Source organism: Lacerta agilis, chromosome 14, assembly GCF_009819535.1.
Source record: "Lacerta agilis isolate rLacAgi1 chromosome 14, rLacAgi1.pri, whole genome shotgun sequence".
Classification (NCBI taxonomy): domain Eukaryota; kingdom Metazoa; phylum Chordata; class Lepidosauria; order Squamata; family Lacertidae; genus Lacerta; species Lacerta agilis.
The window spans coordinates 13,525,317-13,545,655 of record NC_046325.1 but is presented as its reverse complement, the minus strand read 5'-3'; the positions used below and the strand labels follow the sequence as shown (position 1 = coordinate 13,545,655).

The window sequence follows — 20,339 nt, the reverse complement described above, 5'->3', positions numbered from 1 at the left end:
TCTTTTATCTTTCCTGAAATTTCTGTGGCACATCTGAGGGCATCCAGACATTCTTTGTGGTCTTCATCCACCTGGATTGTAAGTTCATGGGCAGTTGTACACATCTTATCAACACTTACACACTTAGGATTTGAGGCCATTATTTTTCCAACTGCAGTTCGAAGGTGTTCTACAAATACAGCTTTATTCGTCGTGGCAGTCTTTACCAATATATGTGATTTGTCAAGTTTAAACACTGGTGCCAGTTTATTTAAGAACTCCAAGGTACAATCAGATTTTCTACTGCGACCTTCCAAGATAAAGTAGAACTGAGTTGACAAGTCCTTCAGTGATGACAAGAGAGTATATTCTCTCTCGCCAATACAATCAGCAAATATGAAGACGGCTGAGGAGACCTGCGTTAAAAAGCTGAACTGCACCCAGTGAGACTCAACATCTCCACGGAGATTTGCAACAGCAACTGGCTCTGGGAAGAGATCTGTGTTCGTCCGTCCTCCAGGGAAATACCAGGCAATCTCTACAAGCCCATCAGCAATTTCCCGAGGGACGTTCCCACCTTCCATATCTCGGTGTAGAAAGAAATCATTATGCTGCTGGGAAGGGCTGAGGAACTCATTGAGGACTTTGGACTTGGATAGGTTACAGTTCCCCATCCGTACGAAGGAAACAGTCGGCATGGATGTCAGTACCAGGCTGTCCTCCCTAAAGCCTCTGCTTTCAGCCAAGGAATGGGGCCTCCATTTTTTCACAATGTCCCTCATGGCCCAGAGCATCAGGGTGCACTTGGGAGTCTCCAAGGGAGGGAGGAGCAGAGGCAGAGCAAACTGACACATGGACATTTTGAAGAAGATCTCCTGTTGGAGGAAACTGTCAGAGCAAAGCAGAACAGCACAAAGGACATCAAGGGGGTTGACAGAATGACTCTCACCCATTTCAAGAGGAAAGAAAATGTCCTTATCAATCCTCTCATTCCCCTCATTTCTTCTAAGTACTTGATCATCAGAAACAACTTGTTTGAAGCTGGTGCTCCTGGCTGTCACATTCAGAGCCAATATCTTCCTCAGAAAATGCCAAGGCAAATCTCCCCGGTTTTGAGGTGTGAATTCCTTCAAGCTCCCTGAACTGATTTTCAGGACTTCTTGGAGGCATAGTGTCTTGCTTTTATGCTTTTCTAGATTTAATTTGCGCAGAATATCCATAACTGCTTTTCTTCTCTCTGTTGAAAATGAGAAACGTATTTACTAATATATTAAAATTGATAATAACATACCATAATAACAAACAAAAAATTGCAAAAGGCCTGAGAGAAGAAAAATGTTTTTGCCCAGAGCCTAAACAAAGGCACCAGGCAAGCCTCTCTAGGGAAAGCATTCCACAAGTGGGGAGCCATAGCAGAAAAGGCCCGTTCTCATGTTGCCTCCCTCCAGACATCTCATGGAAGAGGCACAAGAAGATGATGAATGCAGGATCTTGGTTGCTTTATATGGGGAGAGGTATTGTGGTCCTGAACTGTTTCAGGATGGTCCTACTTGGTGGTTTCATGTAGATGTTAAACAGCAAAGGAGATAAAATTGAACCCTGAGGAACTCCACATTGATGGTTCCATGGAGCTGAAGAGCATCCCCTAACGTCACCGCAAAGCAGTGCTACCCACACCTAGCTTGGACAGCCGCTCCAGAAAGATACTATGGTAGATGGTATTGAAAGATTGAGAAGAATTTGCAAGAACACATTTCCCCTATTTCTCTCTTGACAGAGATCATCATACAGGATGACCAAAGCAGTTTCCATGCCAAACCAGGCTCAAACCCCAATTGAGATGGATCTAGAAAATCAGTTAGCGTCCTTCCTCTGCACAGGACTTCTGTGTCTTGGGGTGATTTCAGGCCGTCATTATTTCTGGGTGGGAATCAACCACCTATCAACAAATTCATCTTGTGCAATTACAAAGCTGATTTGGCACCCCTGTGCAGCAGACCTGCATCTCCTAAGATGAGCACTCTTTCAGAGAAGATGAGTGATGGGACAACAGACATCAACGTGTGACATAATGTTTAGTATCACGGCATTCTTCTGCTATGTTCAATAAGATTTTTTAAGAAGACGCAGCTACATTCCTTTATGGGTTACTTTCCAGAGGCCGCAGGCCAATGGTTTTGTGACAACACAGAGGCAGAAGTGGGCAGAGCCAGGGGCGTAGCAAGCCTCTTGGCTGCTGGGGGGGCAAGCCAAGCGGCACCCCCGGGGGCGGGGCGTCGCTCTGTGCGCATGTACTAGTAAATTCTGTAGTTCAGGAGCTCCTCAACTACACATGTACATCTCCAGCAGATCATGTCATTGCTCCTGCTCTGAAAAAAAGCATCCCAGAGCTTCTCCCCCTCAATTTCTCCCTTCATTGCACTATTGATTAGGTGGGATTACCTCTTTCAAGATCTATCTTTTCTTCCTCTGGGTGTGTCTGAATTTCACCTTCCTCTTCGCTGACTGAGAAACCTAGAAAGAAACAAGTTGGAATAGCAAAATAGGGTAGACTTTCTGAACATTTGCAGTTATACAGTATGCTAGATCGGGATGAGAAACCTGTGGACACGCCTTCCCAAGGTTGTTACACTACAATAGGCATGTTCAACTTCAAAAAGGTTGTGATCTACTACCAGTATAATAAACTGGCAGTGATCTACCACCCTCCGAAGTCATTTAAGTTTATTTATTTATTTAATACCAAACAAACAAACAAATAAAACAGGTCTTTATTTCACAGATACAGTAGTTATGTTTGGATACCTTCGTGACAGATTCAAATTGTTACTAGATGGACAAGTAACTAAAGAAGTGAGAAAAGTCAAACAGATCTGAGAAGATTGTTGGAGTGCGCAGGGCTTCTCTCCACCCCCCCACCCCAAAAGCAGGCCTTTCTCTCTGAGGAGACTGGGTGGTCCTGAACTGTTTCAGGGTAATCCTACTGAATGGTTTCATGTAGATGTTAAACAGAATAGGGGATAAAATTCAACCCTGGGGTACTCCACACTGTTGGTTCCATGGAGCTGAAGAGCATTCTCTAAGCATACAACATTTACTCTGCTATGAGAGCGTAAAATCTCTCTTCCAAAACTCTCTCTCCAACACACCCTACATTCCCTTTCTACTGTGATGATGATTAGGTGGGATTACCTGTGGTGGGGTGTTTATTCTCTTCCTCCAGTTCTTCCTGAACACCATCTTCTTTCTCTTGACTTGGACAACCTAGAGACAGAAGCTTACATTAGCACAACCATCCAAACCTGCTTCCCCAATGTGGCAACCTATTTATATATTTCCCATGAAACATCTCAAAGTGGTTTAACAACAAAAGCTACATGCTGGGATAAGAATCACCACTAAAAAGCCATGTCTCCATAGAGGGACCAACAATGGGATAGAGCTTGCTGCAGCCTTCAGCAATATTCGTAACACCACCTGAAACCACACAGCAGCAGTGATGAGGAACAAAAGTGTACTAGTAAATTCTTTAGTTCAGGAGCTCCTCAACTACACATGAACTTCTCCAGCAGAGGATGTCATTGCTCCTGCTTTGAAAAAAGAACCCCAGAGCTTCTCCCCCTCAATTTCTCCCTTCATTGCACCATTGATTAGGTGGGATTACCTCTTTCAAGGTCTATCTTTTCTTCCTCTGGGTGTTTCTGAATTTCCCCTTCCACTTCACCGACTGAGCAACCTAGAAACAAACAAGTTGGAATAGCAAAATGGGGTAGACTTTCTGAACATTTGCAGTTATACAGTATGCTAGATTGGGATGAGAAACCTGTGGACACGCCTTCCCAAGGTTGTTAGACTACAATAGGCATGTCCAACTTCAAAAAGGTTGTGATCTACTACCAGTATAATAAACTGGCAGTGATCAACCACCCTCCAAAGTCATTTAAGTTTATTTATTTATTTATTTATTTATTTATTACCAAATAAATAAATAAAATGGATCTTTATTTCACAGATACAGTAGTTATGTATGGATATCTTCATGACAAATTCAAACTGTTACTAGATGGACAAGTAACTAAAGAAGTGAGAAAAGTCAAACAGATCTGAAGACACTGTCGGAGCGCGCAGGGCTTCTCTCCACCCACCCACCCCTGCCCCCAAAGCAGGCCTTTCTCTCTGAGGAGACAGTGGGTGGTCCTGAACTGTTTCAGGATGATCCTACTGAATGGTTTCATGTAGATGTTAAATAGAATAGGGGATAAAATTGAACCCTGAGGTACTCCACACTGATGGTTCCATGGAGCTGAAGAACATTCCCTAAGCATACAACATTTACTCTGCTATGAGAGTGTAAGATCTCTCTTTCAAAACTCTCTCTCCAACACACCCTACATTCACTTTCTACTGTGGTGATAATTAGGAGGGATTACTTGTGGTGGGATGTTTATTCTCTTCCTCCAATTCTTCCTGAACACCATCTTCTTTCTCTTGACTTGGACAACCTAGAGACAGAAGCTTACATTAGCACAACCATCCAAACCTGCTTCCCCAATGTGGCAACCTATTTATATATTTCCCATGAAACATCTCAAAGTGGTTTAACAACAAAAGCTACATGCTGGGATAAGAATCACCACTAAAAAGCTATGTCCCCATTAAGGGACCAACAATGGGATAGAGTTTGCTGCTGCCTTCAGCAATATTCGTAACAGCACCTGAAACCACACAGCAGCAGCGATGAGGAACAAAAGTGAACAGTGGTGCCTTGCAAGACAAAATTTAATCGTTCTGCAAGTCGTTTCATATTGCGAAAATTTCGTCTTCCGAGGCACCACTGTACTGTAGTCATAAAGTAAGCCATACAGTACAGTAACAGGTTTTTTCCACATTTGCGAGAAATACCGGTAAGCCATAGTGATAGGAGCAAAGGAGAGTTCCTGCGTCCTCTCTTTCTCTCCCCGCACTCACTGAAGAATGCGCTCCTCTCCTCCTGCCGATCAGCTGTGAGGCGCAGAACAGGCAATTCACCCATTGTCGCCTTAGCGGCCCCTTCTCCCACTTGTCTGATTGCTGTCTCCTTGCTTTTACCGAAGGCATAAAGTAGCCTTTTAAAACCCCTGCTGCAGTGAGGGCTTTTTCCTTCTCGCTGTTTGCTTCCTTCTCACTGTTTAACATTTTGTGGGTAAAGGACGGAGTTTACGTATCACACCCCGCTTTCCTGCTGGCTCAATTGCTCCTTAATTGCTACCATTTACAAAGTCAGCAATCTTCTTTGTTTTCTATCTCTTAGCATTTTCTGCCTTCATTTTCGTCTTGCGAAGCACAACCACAGACAAATTTGTCTTGCGAGTCACCTAAACAATCGTAAAACCCTTTTGTCTAGCGAGTTTTTCGTTGCGCGAGGCATTCGTCTTGCGAGATACCACTGTACTGTAGTAGTAAATTCTGTAGTTCAGGAGCTCCTCAACTACACATGTACATCTCCAGCAGATCATGTCATTGCTCCTGCTCTGAAAAAAGAATCCCAGAGTTTCTCCCCCTCACTTTCTCCCTTCATTGCACCATTGATTAGGTGGGATTACCTCTTTCAAGATCTATCTTTTCTTCCTCTGGGTGTGTCTGAATTTCACCTTCCTCTTCGCCGACTGAGCAACCTAGAAACAAACAAGTTGGAATAGCAAAATGGGGTAGACATTCTGAACATTGGCATATACAGTATGCTAGATTGGGATGAGAAACCTATGGACACGCCTTCCCAAGGTTGTTAGACTACAATAGGCATGTCCAACTTCAAATTGGTTGTGATCTACTACCTGTATAACAAACTGGCAGTGATCTGCCAGCCTCCGAAGTCATTTAAGTTTATTTATTGATTTTATACCAAACAAACAAACAAATAAAACGGATCTTTATTTCACAGATACAGTAGTTATGTTTGGATATCTTCGTGACAGATTCAAATTGTTACTAGATGGACAAGTAACTAAAGAAGTGAGAAAAGTTAAAGAGATCTGAGAAGATTGTCGGAGCCCCCACCCCAAAAGCAGACCTTTCTCTCTGAGGAGACTGGGTGGTCCTGAACTGTTTCAGGGTAATCCTACTCAGTGGTTTCATGTAGATGTTAAACAGCATAGTGGATCAAATTGAACCCTGAGGTACTCCACACTGATGGTTCCATGGAGCTGAAGAGCATTCCCTAAGCATACAACATTTACACTGCTACGAGAGCGTAAGATTAGGAGGGACCATCAACGGCTGTGGTGAGGACTGCAAGGCCTGCTCCCTTCCAAGGCCTTTTCCAGCTGGCCTAGGGGGCGGGGCCCAAACCTCACACTCTCAGCCATAAAAATGACACTCTAGTGCTTAGAGAGTGGGGCTAGGAAATGTCCTCAAACTGTTGATGGCATTTCTATTCTTTCCCTCCTCTTTTTTCTTTTTGGGTTGTTGGGGGGGGGCGGCTGGGTGGGGTGGATATTTTGTTGGGGATTAATTTTAGTATAATTGTTCTGTTTTTGTTTTATTGGTTGTTGTATAGTTTTGTTTTGTTTTAAGGGGTGGGATCAGGGCTGCCTGGGAGTGGGCCCCAGCCAACAGAATGGCTGGGGCAAGTTCCACAGGGGGGGGGGATGCACTGGTACACCCGATCTCAGTGATCATGGGCAGGAGGAGGAGTCATGCTAAAACCAGACCATGTCATTACCGAGGAGGCAGGCTTAGTCGTTGTTTGAGGACTATCCGTGCGTCCAGGTCTGGTCCTGACTGGACTGATACTGGAATCAACAAGGGATACCCACATGACCTCAAAGTGTTGCTGTGTAATGCCAGGTCAATGATGAACAAAACTACTGCCATCCACGACCTGATTGTGGATGGAGGATTTGACCTGGCATGTGTAACAGAGACTTGGTTGGATGAAGCAGATGGGCCTGTCCTTGCCGCTGCTTGTCCACCAGGTTTCTCTTATGCACAGCAACCCAGGCCATCTAGGTGGGGAGGGGGGCTTGGAGTGATTTTTAGGAAGTCATTAGTTTGCACCAGGCGTCCTATTGGAAAGACCGAGTTTTCTGAGTGCATGCTCTGGAAGTTGGGCAATAGGGGCAGTACAGGATTCCTTTTGGTGTACCGACCTCCCTGCTGCACCAAGGATTCCCTGCCCGAGCTGCTTCAGGTCGTGGCGGATGTGCTCCTGGAGACACCTAGCTTGGTTGTCTTAGGGGACTTTAACATCCATGCCGACATGACCTTACAAGGGGCCGCTCGGGACTTCATGGAAAGCATGGCCTCCATGGGGCTGTCCCTGAATAAGTTTGGCCCAACTCATAGCCGCGGACATGCTTTAGACCTGGTATTCACCTCTATGGATGTTGGTGATCTGACATTAAGTAAAAGCGAAACAAAAGAAGTGCCATGGTCAAATCACTTCCTGGTGCAACTGGACTTCTCCGTGACCCTTCCCCTCTGCCGGGAGGAAGGACCAATTAGGATGGTCTGCCCCCACTACTTAATGGATCCAATTGGCTTCCAGAGAGTGGTGGAGGATGTTTTATCCCATGTTGATGGCCTTTCAGCTGATTCCCTGGTAACCCGCTGGAATGTGGAGTTAACCAGGGCTATTGACTGTCTGGCTCCGAAGCGCCCTCTCCGATTGCATGGAGCCCGGACAGCCCCATGGTTTTCCCCAGAGCTGAGGGCGATGAAACAGTCGCTGAGACGGCTAGAGCGCTGGTGGTGGAAAACTCATTCTGAATCAGACCGGACACAGGCTAGAGCTCAACTTTGAGCCTACCAAGTGGCAATGGCAACGGCGAAGAGGACCTTCTTCACTGTTTCTATTGCATCTGCAGAAAACAGCAGCAGGAGACTCTTCCAGGTGGTTCACAATCTAGCAGAACCACCTTCGTCATCGGGGCCTGGTAGGGACCCCAAGATCTCCTGCAATGCTTGGACGAGTGAAACCGACCACCTGTCTCCTTGATCCTTGCCCATCCTGGCTAATAAAAGCGAGCCGGGAAGGACTGGGCGATGGGCTCCGCGGGGTGGTGAATGCTTCCCTCTGCGAGGGAGTCTTCCCATACCCGCTGAAAGAGGCGGTCATTAAACCACTTCTTTAAAAAAAAAATTTAGATCCGGCCAATATGGCCAACTATCGCCCAGTCTCAAATCTACCATTCCTGGGCAAGGTGATTGAGCGGGTGGTTGCAGAACAACTCCAGGCACGCCTGGAGGATGCGGACCATTTGGATCCCTTCCAATCGGGATTCAGGCTTCATCATGGGACTGAAACTGCCTTGGTTGATCTGGTTGATGATCTCCGGCGGGCTAGGGACAAAGGTGAGAGCTGTTTCCTAGTTCTGCTGGATTTCTCAGCGGCCTTTGACACCATCAACCATAACATCCTTCTGGACCGGCTAGAGGGGTTGGGAGCTGGGGGCACTGTTATACAGTGGTTCCGCTCCTTCCTCCTGGGCCGTGTTCAGAAAGTGGTGGTGCGGGATGAGTGTTCAGACCCCTGGGCTCTCACTTGTGAGGTGCCTCAGGGTTCCGTCCTCTCCCCCATGCTTTTTAATATCTATATGAAGCCGCTGGGAGAGATCATCAGGGGGTTTGGGCTGGGTGTTTATCAGTATGCGAATTATACCCAGCTCTACCTCTCTTGCAAATCAGAACCAGTGAGGGTGGTGAAGGTCCTGTGTGAGTGCCTGGAGGCGGTTGGAGGATGGATGGCGGCTAACAGATTGAAGTTGAATCCTGACAAGACAGAAGTACTGTTTTGGGGGGATAGGGGGCGGGTGGGTGTGGGGGACTCCCTGTTTCTGAATGGGGTAACTGTGCCCCTGAAGGACCAGGTGCACAGCCTGGGAGTCATTTTGGACTCACAGCTGTCCATGGAGGCACAGGTTAATTCTGTGTCCAGGGTGGCTGTCTACCAGCTCCATCTGGTACGCAGGCTGAGACCCTACCTGCCTGCAGACTGTCTCGCTAGAGTGGTACTTGCTCTGGTTATCTCCCGCTTGGACTACTGCAATGCGCTCTATGTGGGGCTACCTTTGAAGGTGACCTGGAAACTGCAATTAATCCAGAACGCGGCAGCTAGACTGGTGACTGGGAGTGGCCGCCAGGACCACATAACACCGGTCCTGAGAGATCTACATTGGCTCCCAGTACATTTCCGAGCACAATTCAAAGTGTTGGTGCTGACCTTTAAAACCCTAAATGGCCTCGGTCCTGTATACCTGAAGGAGCGTCTCCACCCCCATCATTCAGCCCGGACACTGAGATTCAGCGCCAAGGGACTTATGTCGGTTCCCTCACTGCGAGAAGCAAAGCTACAGGGAACCAGGCAGAGGACCTTTTCGGTAGTGGCGCCCGCCCAGTGGAACACCCTCCCATCAGAGGTCAAGGGAATAAACAACTACCTGACATTCAGAAAATACCTGAAGGCAGCCCTGTTTAGGGAAGTTTTTAAACTGTGATATTTTAAATGTATTTTAATATTTGATGGAAGCCGCCTTGAGTGGCTGGGGAGACCCAGCCAGATGGGCGGGGTACAAATAAATTATTATTATTATTATTATTACTACTACTACTACTACTATTACCTGTGGTGGGGTGTTTATTCTCTTCCTCCAGTTCTTCCTGAACACCATCTTCTTTCTCTTGACTTGGACAACCTAGAGAAAGAAGCCCACATTATCTAAACCTGCCTTCTCCAATGTGGCAAGCTATTTATATATTTCCCATGAAACATCTCTTTTTTATTAAAAATTTATAGGGTTTTTACAATTTAATTCACAAAACATTACATGGTTAAATTTTTTCATACTCCCCCTTCTCCCTCCAAGGGGAGCAAATAACCAAGCCCCCCTCTGACTGGAGCACTTACAAAATCTTTTCAAATTTAACCAATTAACTTGTATAAATCATTGCTTAAGCCTGGCCCTTTCCGTGGGCCAGAAATTCTTACTTTCCTTAAATTCATCATCAATTGACTTCCTCAGATCCCCCCCTGTTGAATTCCAAATCAAACCTAATTCCCAGTTTTCCAATTCATCCTCCATTCTACTTTACACACTATAACATTCCTCCTTAACACTTTTAAACATATTTATTCATCCGACAATTACTTATAATTTTAGCTTAACCTCGGCCTCTTAGTACTTCTGAACTCTTCTAAAACCTTAATTAAATTTTCAATATTCAAACAAATTTTATTTAACTAAATTTTCCTTCCCCCCCCCACCTCTTTCCCTCCCTCCGGTCTCAAAAATTTTGGCTAATAATTCTTAACATTTTCCATTACCACAATATCCATATCCACCTGTCAAAACCATGAAAAGAGAAAAGTATCCTTAAACATGTCCAATTTTTTTTTACCCACTCCAACCCTCTCAAAACCCTGAACCCAAAAGTCAAAGCAAACTGGCTTCTGTTTCGGTCTTGCCTCTTGTAACATTGTAGCATTGTCATGACAATATACATCCCTCAATGGTTGCACCTTTATTCCTTTCTTCTGCAGTAGAATTTTCCCATTGTCCATTCCATTTTTCAAGCCGACTGGTTGGTTTTTTGTCTTGGATCTTCTCTTCTTTTGTATGCACTTGTGCCAGCAGCCGCTACTTCTCGCTGCAGGGGTAGTGATTAATCCACAGCACCCACGCCTTCTACCCCGCTCGCTCACGGTATCCCTTACTAGGACTTACCGGAGAGTAGGGGAGGTGCCCTGGGGTACCCGCCGGATCCCACGTATCCAGGACAATCTTCCTGGAGTTTTCCTGGGGGGGGGGTCACAGCGCAGTTGCGACTCTTCCTTCCCCCACAGCGACAGAGAAACCTCAGAGCTGAGGTTTCTCCCGACTGAACACAATGGCGCCCAACCGGAAGTCCTCTTCCCATGAAACTTCTCAAAATGGTTTAACAACAAAAGCTACATTCTGGGATAAGAATCACCACTAAAAAGCCATGTCCCCATTAAGGGACCAACAATGGGACAGAGCTTGCTGCAGCCTTCAGCAATATTCGTAACAGCACATGAAACCACACAGCACCAGCGATGATGAACAAAAGTGTACTAGTAAATTCTTTAGTTCAGGAGCTCCTCAACTACACATGTACTTCTCCAGCAGATCATGTCATTGCTCCTACTCTGAAAAAAGAATCCCAGAGCCAGGGGCGTCGCTATGGGGGGCGGCACGCCCCCAGTTCCACCCCTGGGGAGGGTGACACCGTGGCTGGCCCCACCCCCGCCGTGATCCGTGAGCCCAATGTGCAACCGGTGGCTAGCTTTATATCAGCCGGCGCCTGCTGCTCCCTCAGCCTCTCTCAGGCTCCCAGCCGGCTCAGCTAGCTTTCCCCTGGGAGGGGGGGTGACACTCTCGGAGCTGGCCCCACCCCCGCGATCAGTGACGCAGCCAGAGCCAGCTCAAAACCTTGCTCAGCCTCAGCTTTTTGCTCTCAGGCAAATCGAGGGCACCTCAAAAGCTGAGGCCAAAATCTCGCTTGGCTCGCCCCCGCCCCTCGTCCAGCGCGCCTGCAGCTTTCTTTTGTATTTTTTTCTTCTTCCGACGCTGCGAGGAATAAAATGAAACCGACCAGGAAAAGTAAATCTGGGAAGATGCTGGGGTGCATATGTCCTCACCCCCCAACCTCTCTTTCTTTTTGCTCGGGGGTTTGGTTTTTTCTTTTGCAAAACTGCCGTCTGTTTTCTCAAAGGCAGAGCGCAGGCAGGAGAGGGGGGCGGCGGTGGTGGAGGAGGAGGAGGAAAGTTTTCGTGGGCGAACAGAGAATGGAGTGCCCTCGTGAAGAACCGGGTGGTTTGTGTGTGTGTGTGTGTTCGTGTGCATGGAGAGTATCCGATCCGTGTTTGCAGAGAGTCTTCAACTTTGGGGAAAAAAGTCTACTGGGGAGTGGGAGGGGGGAGAGAAGAGGGACAAAAAAAGCATGAGAAATGCCTTCCAGGCACTCAGCTATGCAAAAGCGAGCAAGAGGCGAGGGAGTCAGGGAAGAGGATCTTTTGTTCGGTAACATTCTGTGCAACATTGCGAGAGAGATCCAACTTCTTTCCTGCCTTTTCTCTCTGAATGGAGGTCCTTCTGTTGCCTCCCTCTTCCCCCCCCCCCCCCCCCGTACGGCTTTCATTAAAGGAAACACACAGAAACCTTTCTTTAAAAAAAAAAGATTTCTAAGGTTTCTCCTCCCAAAGCTGCTGTCTTTTTACTTTTACATGCTTCTGTTCCCCCTTGATCCCCAAATGGCAACTTTCCCAATGTTCCCTTTTGCAAACTCCTCCCCACATCTGCCTCCCACCCCACAAAGAAAAAACCCCTGGCGATTTAAGAGGTTTCTCTTAAAAAAACGAAAACAAAACCTGATTTCAGGTGCTTGTAAAATGACAACTTTTGGGGGAAGGGGGTGGATTTGTTTGGAGCAAAGCCAGGGTAACGCGTGCTGGGGGGGGGGCAGTTCCTGTCACTCAGTGAAAGAGACACAATAGAAACTTTTTTTGCGAGAGCATTTCAATTCTTCCGATTGCTTTCAGCCCTTGGGTGCTGGGGACCCCTCTTTTTTCAGGGGGTGGGGAGGAGAGGAGGTCCCTGCTTATTTCGACCTTGCCTCTTGGTCACCCCCTTGGAAGGGATTCTCAGCTGGGAGAAAGAGGCAGCCGGCTGCAAAATACAGAGATCCTTTCCTTGAATTAGAGATTTTTTCTTTCCTGAGTTAGAGGTCTCAAACCGGCTCTGCAGCAAAAGTCTCCTTCCACAATACTTTCTTTTTTCATCGCGTTCAGCTTGCCTCCTCCTGCGGTTTGCCTTATTAATGTTATAGCTATCAATTAAACCAGGAGGAAAAGTGCTGCCTTAATCTCTCGCTCCCACCCCCAATTTAGGGTATGCATGAGTGACAGTTCACTCATTCCGAAAGATCAACTGTCTCCCTCCCACAGTTGTGCAGCCTCTCTCTCTCTCCCCCCCCCCACCCGCTTCAGCAGCCCCCGCAAAAGACACAAGCAACAACACGGATCAAGCAAAGGAGCCAGAAGGCTCAGGTTGCAGCAAACGATGTGGAGCGGGGGAGGGAGATGGATTGACAACACCTTCTGCAGGGCAATGCAGACAACCTATGGCTAAGTTTCAAGTTATAGTTTGCTTACAAAAGATTACAGGTTTTTTTTTGCTTTTTAAAAGTAGAAAGGAAAACAGCTGAATAGGCTGTTCTGAAGGGAAATGTGCTGCGTTGCCTTTTCTAACAGCAAGAAATCCACACAGTAAGGTGTGTTTCCGACTTGCTGAAATGGATGTGAGCATTTCAGGTCGCAATCGTACTAGCCCAATCCAGTTCAGTAAATGGTCAAAATCAACATATGGAGATGCCACGGGGAGTGGGTGGGTGACAAAAAAATTTTTTTGCCCCCGGGTACCAATTTACCTTGCTACGCCCCTGGACGTATAGTTAGCAGAGTAAAAACTTAAACACGTTGCAGGATTCCCAAAAAATAGACCAGAGGCAATTATATTTCATCCAGCAAAGTTTTACTGCTACTGAAGGCAAATGTGCATAATGGTAACAAATCCCATACATTCAGGATTTGCACTGTCCATAAGAAATCTAGTTGCAGCAGACTTAACTTAAACATACGGTAACTTATAATAAGACTAAACCTTAACACTATCTATTTCGTGAATAGCAAGTGGGATTTCATGTGCAGCACACTCTACAAGCTCCTCCCCTTCATCAGGCTATGAAGAACTTTCCTTTTCAGTTCTCTAATGCCAAATCTCTCAGAGGTCCTGCATAACATGAAGCTATATGTAGAAACTAGTAAGTTTACAAAAAAAAAATATGGATTTGTTGCCCCACCCACTTTTGACTTTGGCCCCACCCACTACCAGCAGGGAAGGTTGCCCAGAAAGGAATGCAGCCCTCAGGCAGAGAAATATTTCCCCGGACCTGCCTCATAGGTTTAAAAAGGCAAAAACAAACCAATAGCTCCAGCCTTTGCTGCTAAACTGCAAACTCACCTGGATGGGATTCTGACATCAGTACTGAGCAGCCAGAACTCTGGAGCGGATTTTGAGTCTCATCTGTAAAGTGATAAGTGGTTTCTTAACTCAAATGGCTGTTGTGATAACAGGGAAGAAGGAATATATATCGAAACATTTTTAAGGTTTGGGAAGAATGTTGAGACTCACCGTGTTTTTGAACTTGCAGGGCATGATTTGAACCAGGACATGCAACTTCTAAGCATTCCAGGAACTGGTGACAGGTGGCTTCCCCTTTTTCTTGTATCAGTATAAGCAATTCTCTACTTTTTTTCTTTGAGTCTTCGATTTTCTCCAGGGTGTCATATTCTTCTTTTGTGATGACAGTTTCTAAGCGCAATTCATCTAAAACAAAGTCTATTTCCTTCTGAAGTATATCAATTAATTGCTTTCTCCTTTTGCGTATAATTTCATAGCTGGACATCATCTCTGAAAGCAGCAATTAGTGAAAGAAACATTTTATTTAAAGAATAATTGGAGGGGGGGGAGAGAATTAGAACCTGTTCAGCTTTCAAACATTGTCTTATACCAAATCAGATTTTTGTTTTTCTACTTCAGCTGCAAACTGTGGGTGGTTCCAGGCGTGCTATTTTAGGGTGGGAATGAGTCGCTTACCAGCAAATTTAATTTGCGCAATTTGATTTTTAGCACTTGCACCACAAACCCCCTCCCCTCCTCTGGCAGACATTTTTGAGCCCTTGGCAAGGGGCTGTATTGGCGCCTCTGAAGCTGGAATAGACCATGGACCAGAAACGTTTTCTTTTTGTTGCCTTTCACTCTCTGCCAGTGACGGCCACTGGGGTCAGGTGTGCTCTGTTCTGCCTGCCTCCCCTCCTTCATCCATCTATCTGCCTGCCTGCCTGCCCCCACTCACTGCTTTCCCTTCTGCCTTCTACCTGCCTCCCTCCCTCCCTTTTTCCTCCTCCTGCAACTCATGCCCACCCTCTCTGCCTTTTTTCATTCCAAGCTGCTCACACTGGGTAGGGGCCACACAGGGCTGCTGAAACAGCCCATGCTGGTTTTCTCCATCAGGGCGCCTGCATGTCTCGGTGCTGCCCCCCCCCCCAGCAGCAGAGGAGCATCCCAGGCAGTGTACTGACAGCCAGCCACTCTGAGCCACTCTGGGAGTAGCCAGGATTCTTTTGGGGGGGGGGGTGTCCAAAAAGTTGTTGAGCTTCTTGGGGGAGATCGCCCCCCAAAAAAGTTGTTGAGCTGGGGGAACATGTTTCTGCTAGAGGGGCAGAATTAATTGAGTGTTTTTAACGCTTTTCAATAATTTCTGAGGATCTGCAGCTAACAGGAAGTTGTGATTCACTCTGAGCTGTGAAATGCCTCTCTGCCTCTTCCTGCACAGCAAAAACCTCAATAAAAGATGCAGAACACAGCATTTTTTTATGATCAGTTGGCAACCATACTGATTATGCCTACCAATTTTTCATTGCCCTGTATAGGTTTTCAAATAGTAAGAACACAATGCAACCAAATTCATATATATATATATATATGTGCGCTACTGAAGCGACCACTGATTTGGACACACAGTGGATACTAATATCACCCCAAATGTAGGGCGGGATCTATCACAATTGCAAATTCCATTTAATAAGGAAGAGTTTGTGAAATATACTCTAAGCATTCACGAAAGATCTGTATGCTTTGCATCTCAGGTAGAAAGGAATAGAACCTACCTTCTTTTCTCTATTGGAGCAGCAGAAAGACTTCTCATCTCCAGCTAGCAAACACCTGTGCCTCTCCTATATTTATAGACAGATGGCAGAGAAAGTGAAACTGAAAGTTTCGCTCTCCATGACATGGGTTCTGAGATAACACATGATTTCCAGTAAACGGTTTCTTCCTCCCCTTCCCAAAAAAGAACGTAGGGTCTGCCAGGGCTGAATAAGAGAGGGAACTTGAGTACAGTACTGTACAGCATTTGGGCTGGGTGGGTTAAGTTGCTCTCTCCTCCATTACAAATACCAGCAGCAAAGAAATGGTAGAAAGGAATTGGCTCACAGCCCTTTGGAGTTGGGGGTTCAGTTTGTCCTTTGCAGAAGAAGGCAGGGTCTTTTTTTTCTTTTGTGCAGATATTTTAAAACGGTATGCCAACCACACAAAAATCATAACCGGCTTATAAAGTAGTCTCAATTTTGCATCATTTTTACATATAAACAGATATAATATAGAACTAGAACATAATTATACATAGGTACAAATATTCAACCGAAAATTCTATGACATCAAATGTCAATACGTATCATGAGAACCACATAGTACTGATAAAGGTCCCAAGGCACACAAAAGTTAAGCATAAATGTGATTAATATAGTCTTGCAAGTCTGCAACATGAGAGTTGCCACAGAGGGTATGATAGATGTTGTGGAGCATGACAAATGTTGTAGAGGCTGGCGATGGCATTGTAATCTCACCACTCCAAAAGATACAGGTGAAGTTGCCACGAAGAAACAACGCAAACCAAAGAAGGACAAGGTTATCCGGATTACAGTCCTTGTTTCGCCAAATTGGCTTCATCAGCAACAAGTATACTATATGTTATAAAGAGGTACAAAATCAGTTTTATAACCCAAATACATGTTTTCAACCAGCAAGATAAATACTGTATATACATACCACTCGAAGAGAATGTACAAACACAGACCATCAGGAGTATAGAGGGTAAAACAGACATACCATGTGAAGATAGCTATATATAGGTATTCCCATCAAGAGTCACAGGTGTTGCCAATTTAGATCTCTCTGGAAAACCCTTAAGGGGACTAACGAAAATACTGTTAGTGAAATTGAAAGAGGAATAAACGTAAATATGTTTCAGACTCAAAGATAAAGAATGTACATTAAATATATGTCAGAGAAAAGAAAAACGTATACAAAGTATTTACATTTGCATGCTTATTCAAGCATGGGCTTGGTTTTTCTTAGCTGAAGATTACAGCTTCTTCCTCAAACATTCAAACAAACTGTGTCTTTCTCCCAGTCAGGCCATGCAGTTCCTTCTGAGAGGTTTCCACTTTCTCCTTCCAGCAGAACTTCTCCTTACTGCTTCTTTGGGAGAACTTCAACTTCTATACATACAGTGGTACCTCAGGTTACAGATGCTTCAGGTTCCAGACTCCGCTAACCCAGAAATAGTACCTCGGGTTAAGAACTTTGCTTCAGGATAAGAACAGAAATTGTGTGGCAGCAGCGCAGTGGCAGCAGGAGGCCCCATTAGCTAAAGTGGTGCTTCAGGTTAAGAACAGTTTCAGGTTAAGAATGGACCTCCAGAACGAATTAAGTTCTCAACCCGAGGTACCACTGTACTTCTTTCTGTCGCATACCGTATTGGCCTGAATATAAGCCTCACTTTCCCCCCAAATTCCAACTGAAAAGTTAACGTGCAGCTTATATTCGCGACCCTACGGTATGCAGCCAGGAGCGCAGGGCAAACAGCACCAAAAGGGAGAGAGCGAGGGAGGGGAAAGGCCACCAGCAGCGCAATGCGGCTCCCCCCCCCCCCCCCGCAGCTGCTGATGCCCCAATATGCAACCAGGAGCAGTGAGGAATGGAGCGGCTTATATTTGGGTATTTTTTTTCTCCCCCCCTCCAATTTTAAAGTTGTGGCTTATATTCAGGCCAATAGGGTACATTCACAGAGAAACAGTAGCTCTCCTCTACTGCATTTAGAGAGTTCTCCAACCCGGTCTCTTCTTCAGTGTTCATGGAGATGCAGCCATTGCAGTCACACACCAAACAAAATGGAGAGCGTAATAAGATGCCTCCTATGTGACCAAAGTTGACTAATTACACATGCTAAAGCTATTTTTGGTCATACTATCCCTTGCTTTTTCCTGTAGGACTGTTGTCCCCCAGACTCAAGTCCACACTTGTAACACATTTGTCTATTATTCCTTTGCGCTCCATTTTAGCTGAAGACCATTCCAGGGTCTACACTGCACATTTTGTCAAAGGGGAGATGAAGCTGGAGAAGCCAGACCGAGTGGAGCCTCATCAAGCTGTCCTGGAAAACCCCAAGTTCTCTTCCCCTGGAATCATTTTCAGAAAGATGTTTAAGCAAAAGATGAACACCATGGCAAGGCTCTATCAGATACTTCGATTCAAAATGCCAATATTCTACCTATACCTCTTACCCAATGACCCCTCCCTAATAAAGGTAAGCGGGAACCCCCAAGTTTGATTCACATTCCAGATTGCCTGGATCATTTGCTTGATCATACTAATCCTGACACAATAGCAATAAAAAAATCATGCACCAGGATGTGCCATTGTTAGTGAACTGCTTTAGTTGGGCTTCAGCTAATTTACCAAACTTGTTGTTGTTTAGTTGTTTGTGTCCGACTCTTCGTGACCCCATGGACCAGAGCACACCAGGCACTCCTGTCTTCCACTGCCTCCCGCAGTTTGGTCAAACTCATGTTGGTAGCTTCGAGAACACTGTCCAACCATCTCATCCTCTGTCGTCCCCTTCTCCTTGTGCCCTCCATCTTTCCCAACATCAGGGTCTTTTCCAGGGAGTCTTGTCTTCTCATGAGGTGGCCAAAGTATTGGAGCCTCAGCTTCAGCATCTGTCCTTCCAGTGAGCACTCAGGGCTGATTTCCTTTAGAATGGATAGGTTTGATCTTGCAGTCCATGGGACTCTCAAGAGTCTCCTCCAGCACCATAATTCAAAAGCATCAATTCTTCAGCAATCAGCTTTCTTTATGGTCCAGCTCTCACTTATAGCACAAACTTATAGCCGACATGAAAAATGCCACCAGAGGTGAGATTATCAGCTGTCCTTCACAAGGTTACTTTGGTTCCCAACAACAGTGGTGTTTACTAAAAGTGAACTTTTCAATATTGAAATAAACAATTTTCATTTGTTTGGCAGTCTCCTTGCTAACGGCCAAAGGCCTTGCCTAGAGAACTAGTCAGCAGTTGTTGCCAAATTGGTAAAATGGAATATATTTATGCTACACTGAAGCCAGTGGGGCTTCCCTCAGAGAAAACATATTTCATGAAGAGCAAATTCCCCTTAGCTCATTTAGGAATAGACTTGGTACAGTGGTATCTCGGTTTACGAACTTCATCTGTTCCGGAAGTCCGTTCTTAAACCGAAACCATTCTTAAACCGAGGCGCTCTTTCCCTAATGAGGCCTCCCGCCGCCAGTGCCCTTCTACCATTCGGATTCTGTTCTTAGACCGAGGTAAAGTTCTCAAACCGGGACACTACTTCCGGTACTGTTCTTAAACCGAGGTACCACTGTACTTATGAGCTCTTTGAGGAAAACATCCCTCCTGGTTTGCAATGTTGGAGATAAAGCACACTGTTATTTTGCCTTATCAATTTCAACTGCTCCTAGAAATGTTGCCTTATGTTTCATGGTAATATTGAAGTATAATTCCTTCTGTGGGTTCCTGCATTGTCTCATCAGGAGACTGACCCAGGGTTGCTTTGTCACAGTTCAAGGTAGCCAATCCAAAAGCCCCAACTTGAGTTTCTCATGCGGCCAATAAATCTCCTGTCCACATTGCAGTTTCTAGTGCCAAAGAAGTTTAGTTTTCCTTGCCCTGTGGATGGAGAACCTGTGTCCTTTCAGATGTTGTTGGACTACAACATCCATCATCCCTGCCCCATGCTGGCTGGGGCCAAAGGAAGGCCAACAGCATCTGGAAGGCAGCAGATTCCCTATCCCTGCCTCATCTACTGTAACAATGCCAAGAAAGTTGTGGGGCTTCGAGTAAAAGAGCTGAGCTTCTGCTCCAAGTGCCCTTCATCCTATTTGAAAGGGACCCAGTATTGTAGGAGTTCGCCGCCTCCTTTGCATGTCTCAAAAGTGACCTTGTTTGCCTTTCCCAGGCTGTTGATGAGCATGAAGCAAATTCACAGAGAATAGAGAAACCCCCTGGGACCCTGAAAAGTCTGAAGATTGGCACTCCCGTCTTTGTGCAGACCTTAGACGACGTCACAATCTGGCCTGAGGTGAGACAAAAAGATGATGAAATATTCTGTCAATGCAGAGCCAAGCTATGACGCATGAGAATGGGAAGGAACTAAACCAGGACCCCTGGTCGCCCTTTAATTTGACTCTCTTGGAATCATGGGTGGGGCTAAGCCACATTCACGTCTACAGAGGTTTCCCGCTTTCCCGCAGGAAGTGAAGTTTCAATACCTGGATGCCGAGAAGCTGCAGCAGTACGTGGAGCTGTCTGCTGAGCAAATGCAAGAGAAGTTCAGCTTCACGCTGGTGGAGAAGCGCACAAATAAACTCATCTGGAAGGCTGACGTGAAACGAGGTGTGTTTTGAGTGAGGGAACATCACAAGGTT

General features: G+C 45.8%; 1 protein-coding gene across 3 annotated transcripts in view; it reads left to right on the top strand.

Moving 5' to 3' along the window:
• LOC117058682 (caspase recruitment domain-containing protein 8-like) overlaps window positions 1–20,339 on the top strand; it is a 32,127-nt gene extending 11,788 nt beyond the window's left edge. For 2 of the 3 annotated variants that reach the window (XM_033170010.1, XM_033170009.1), the window contains one exon: window positions 20,166–20,339. In XM_033170010.1, the coding sequence (XP_033025901.1) occupies window positions 20,166–20,318 (153 nt within the window). In that variant the 3' untranslated portion in view covers window positions 20,319–20,339. Of the gene's footprint in view, window positions 1–17,938; window positions 18,184–19,870; window positions 19,994–20,165 lie in introns of those variants that run through there. The other variant, XM_033170011.1, reaches the window with a different exon arrangement.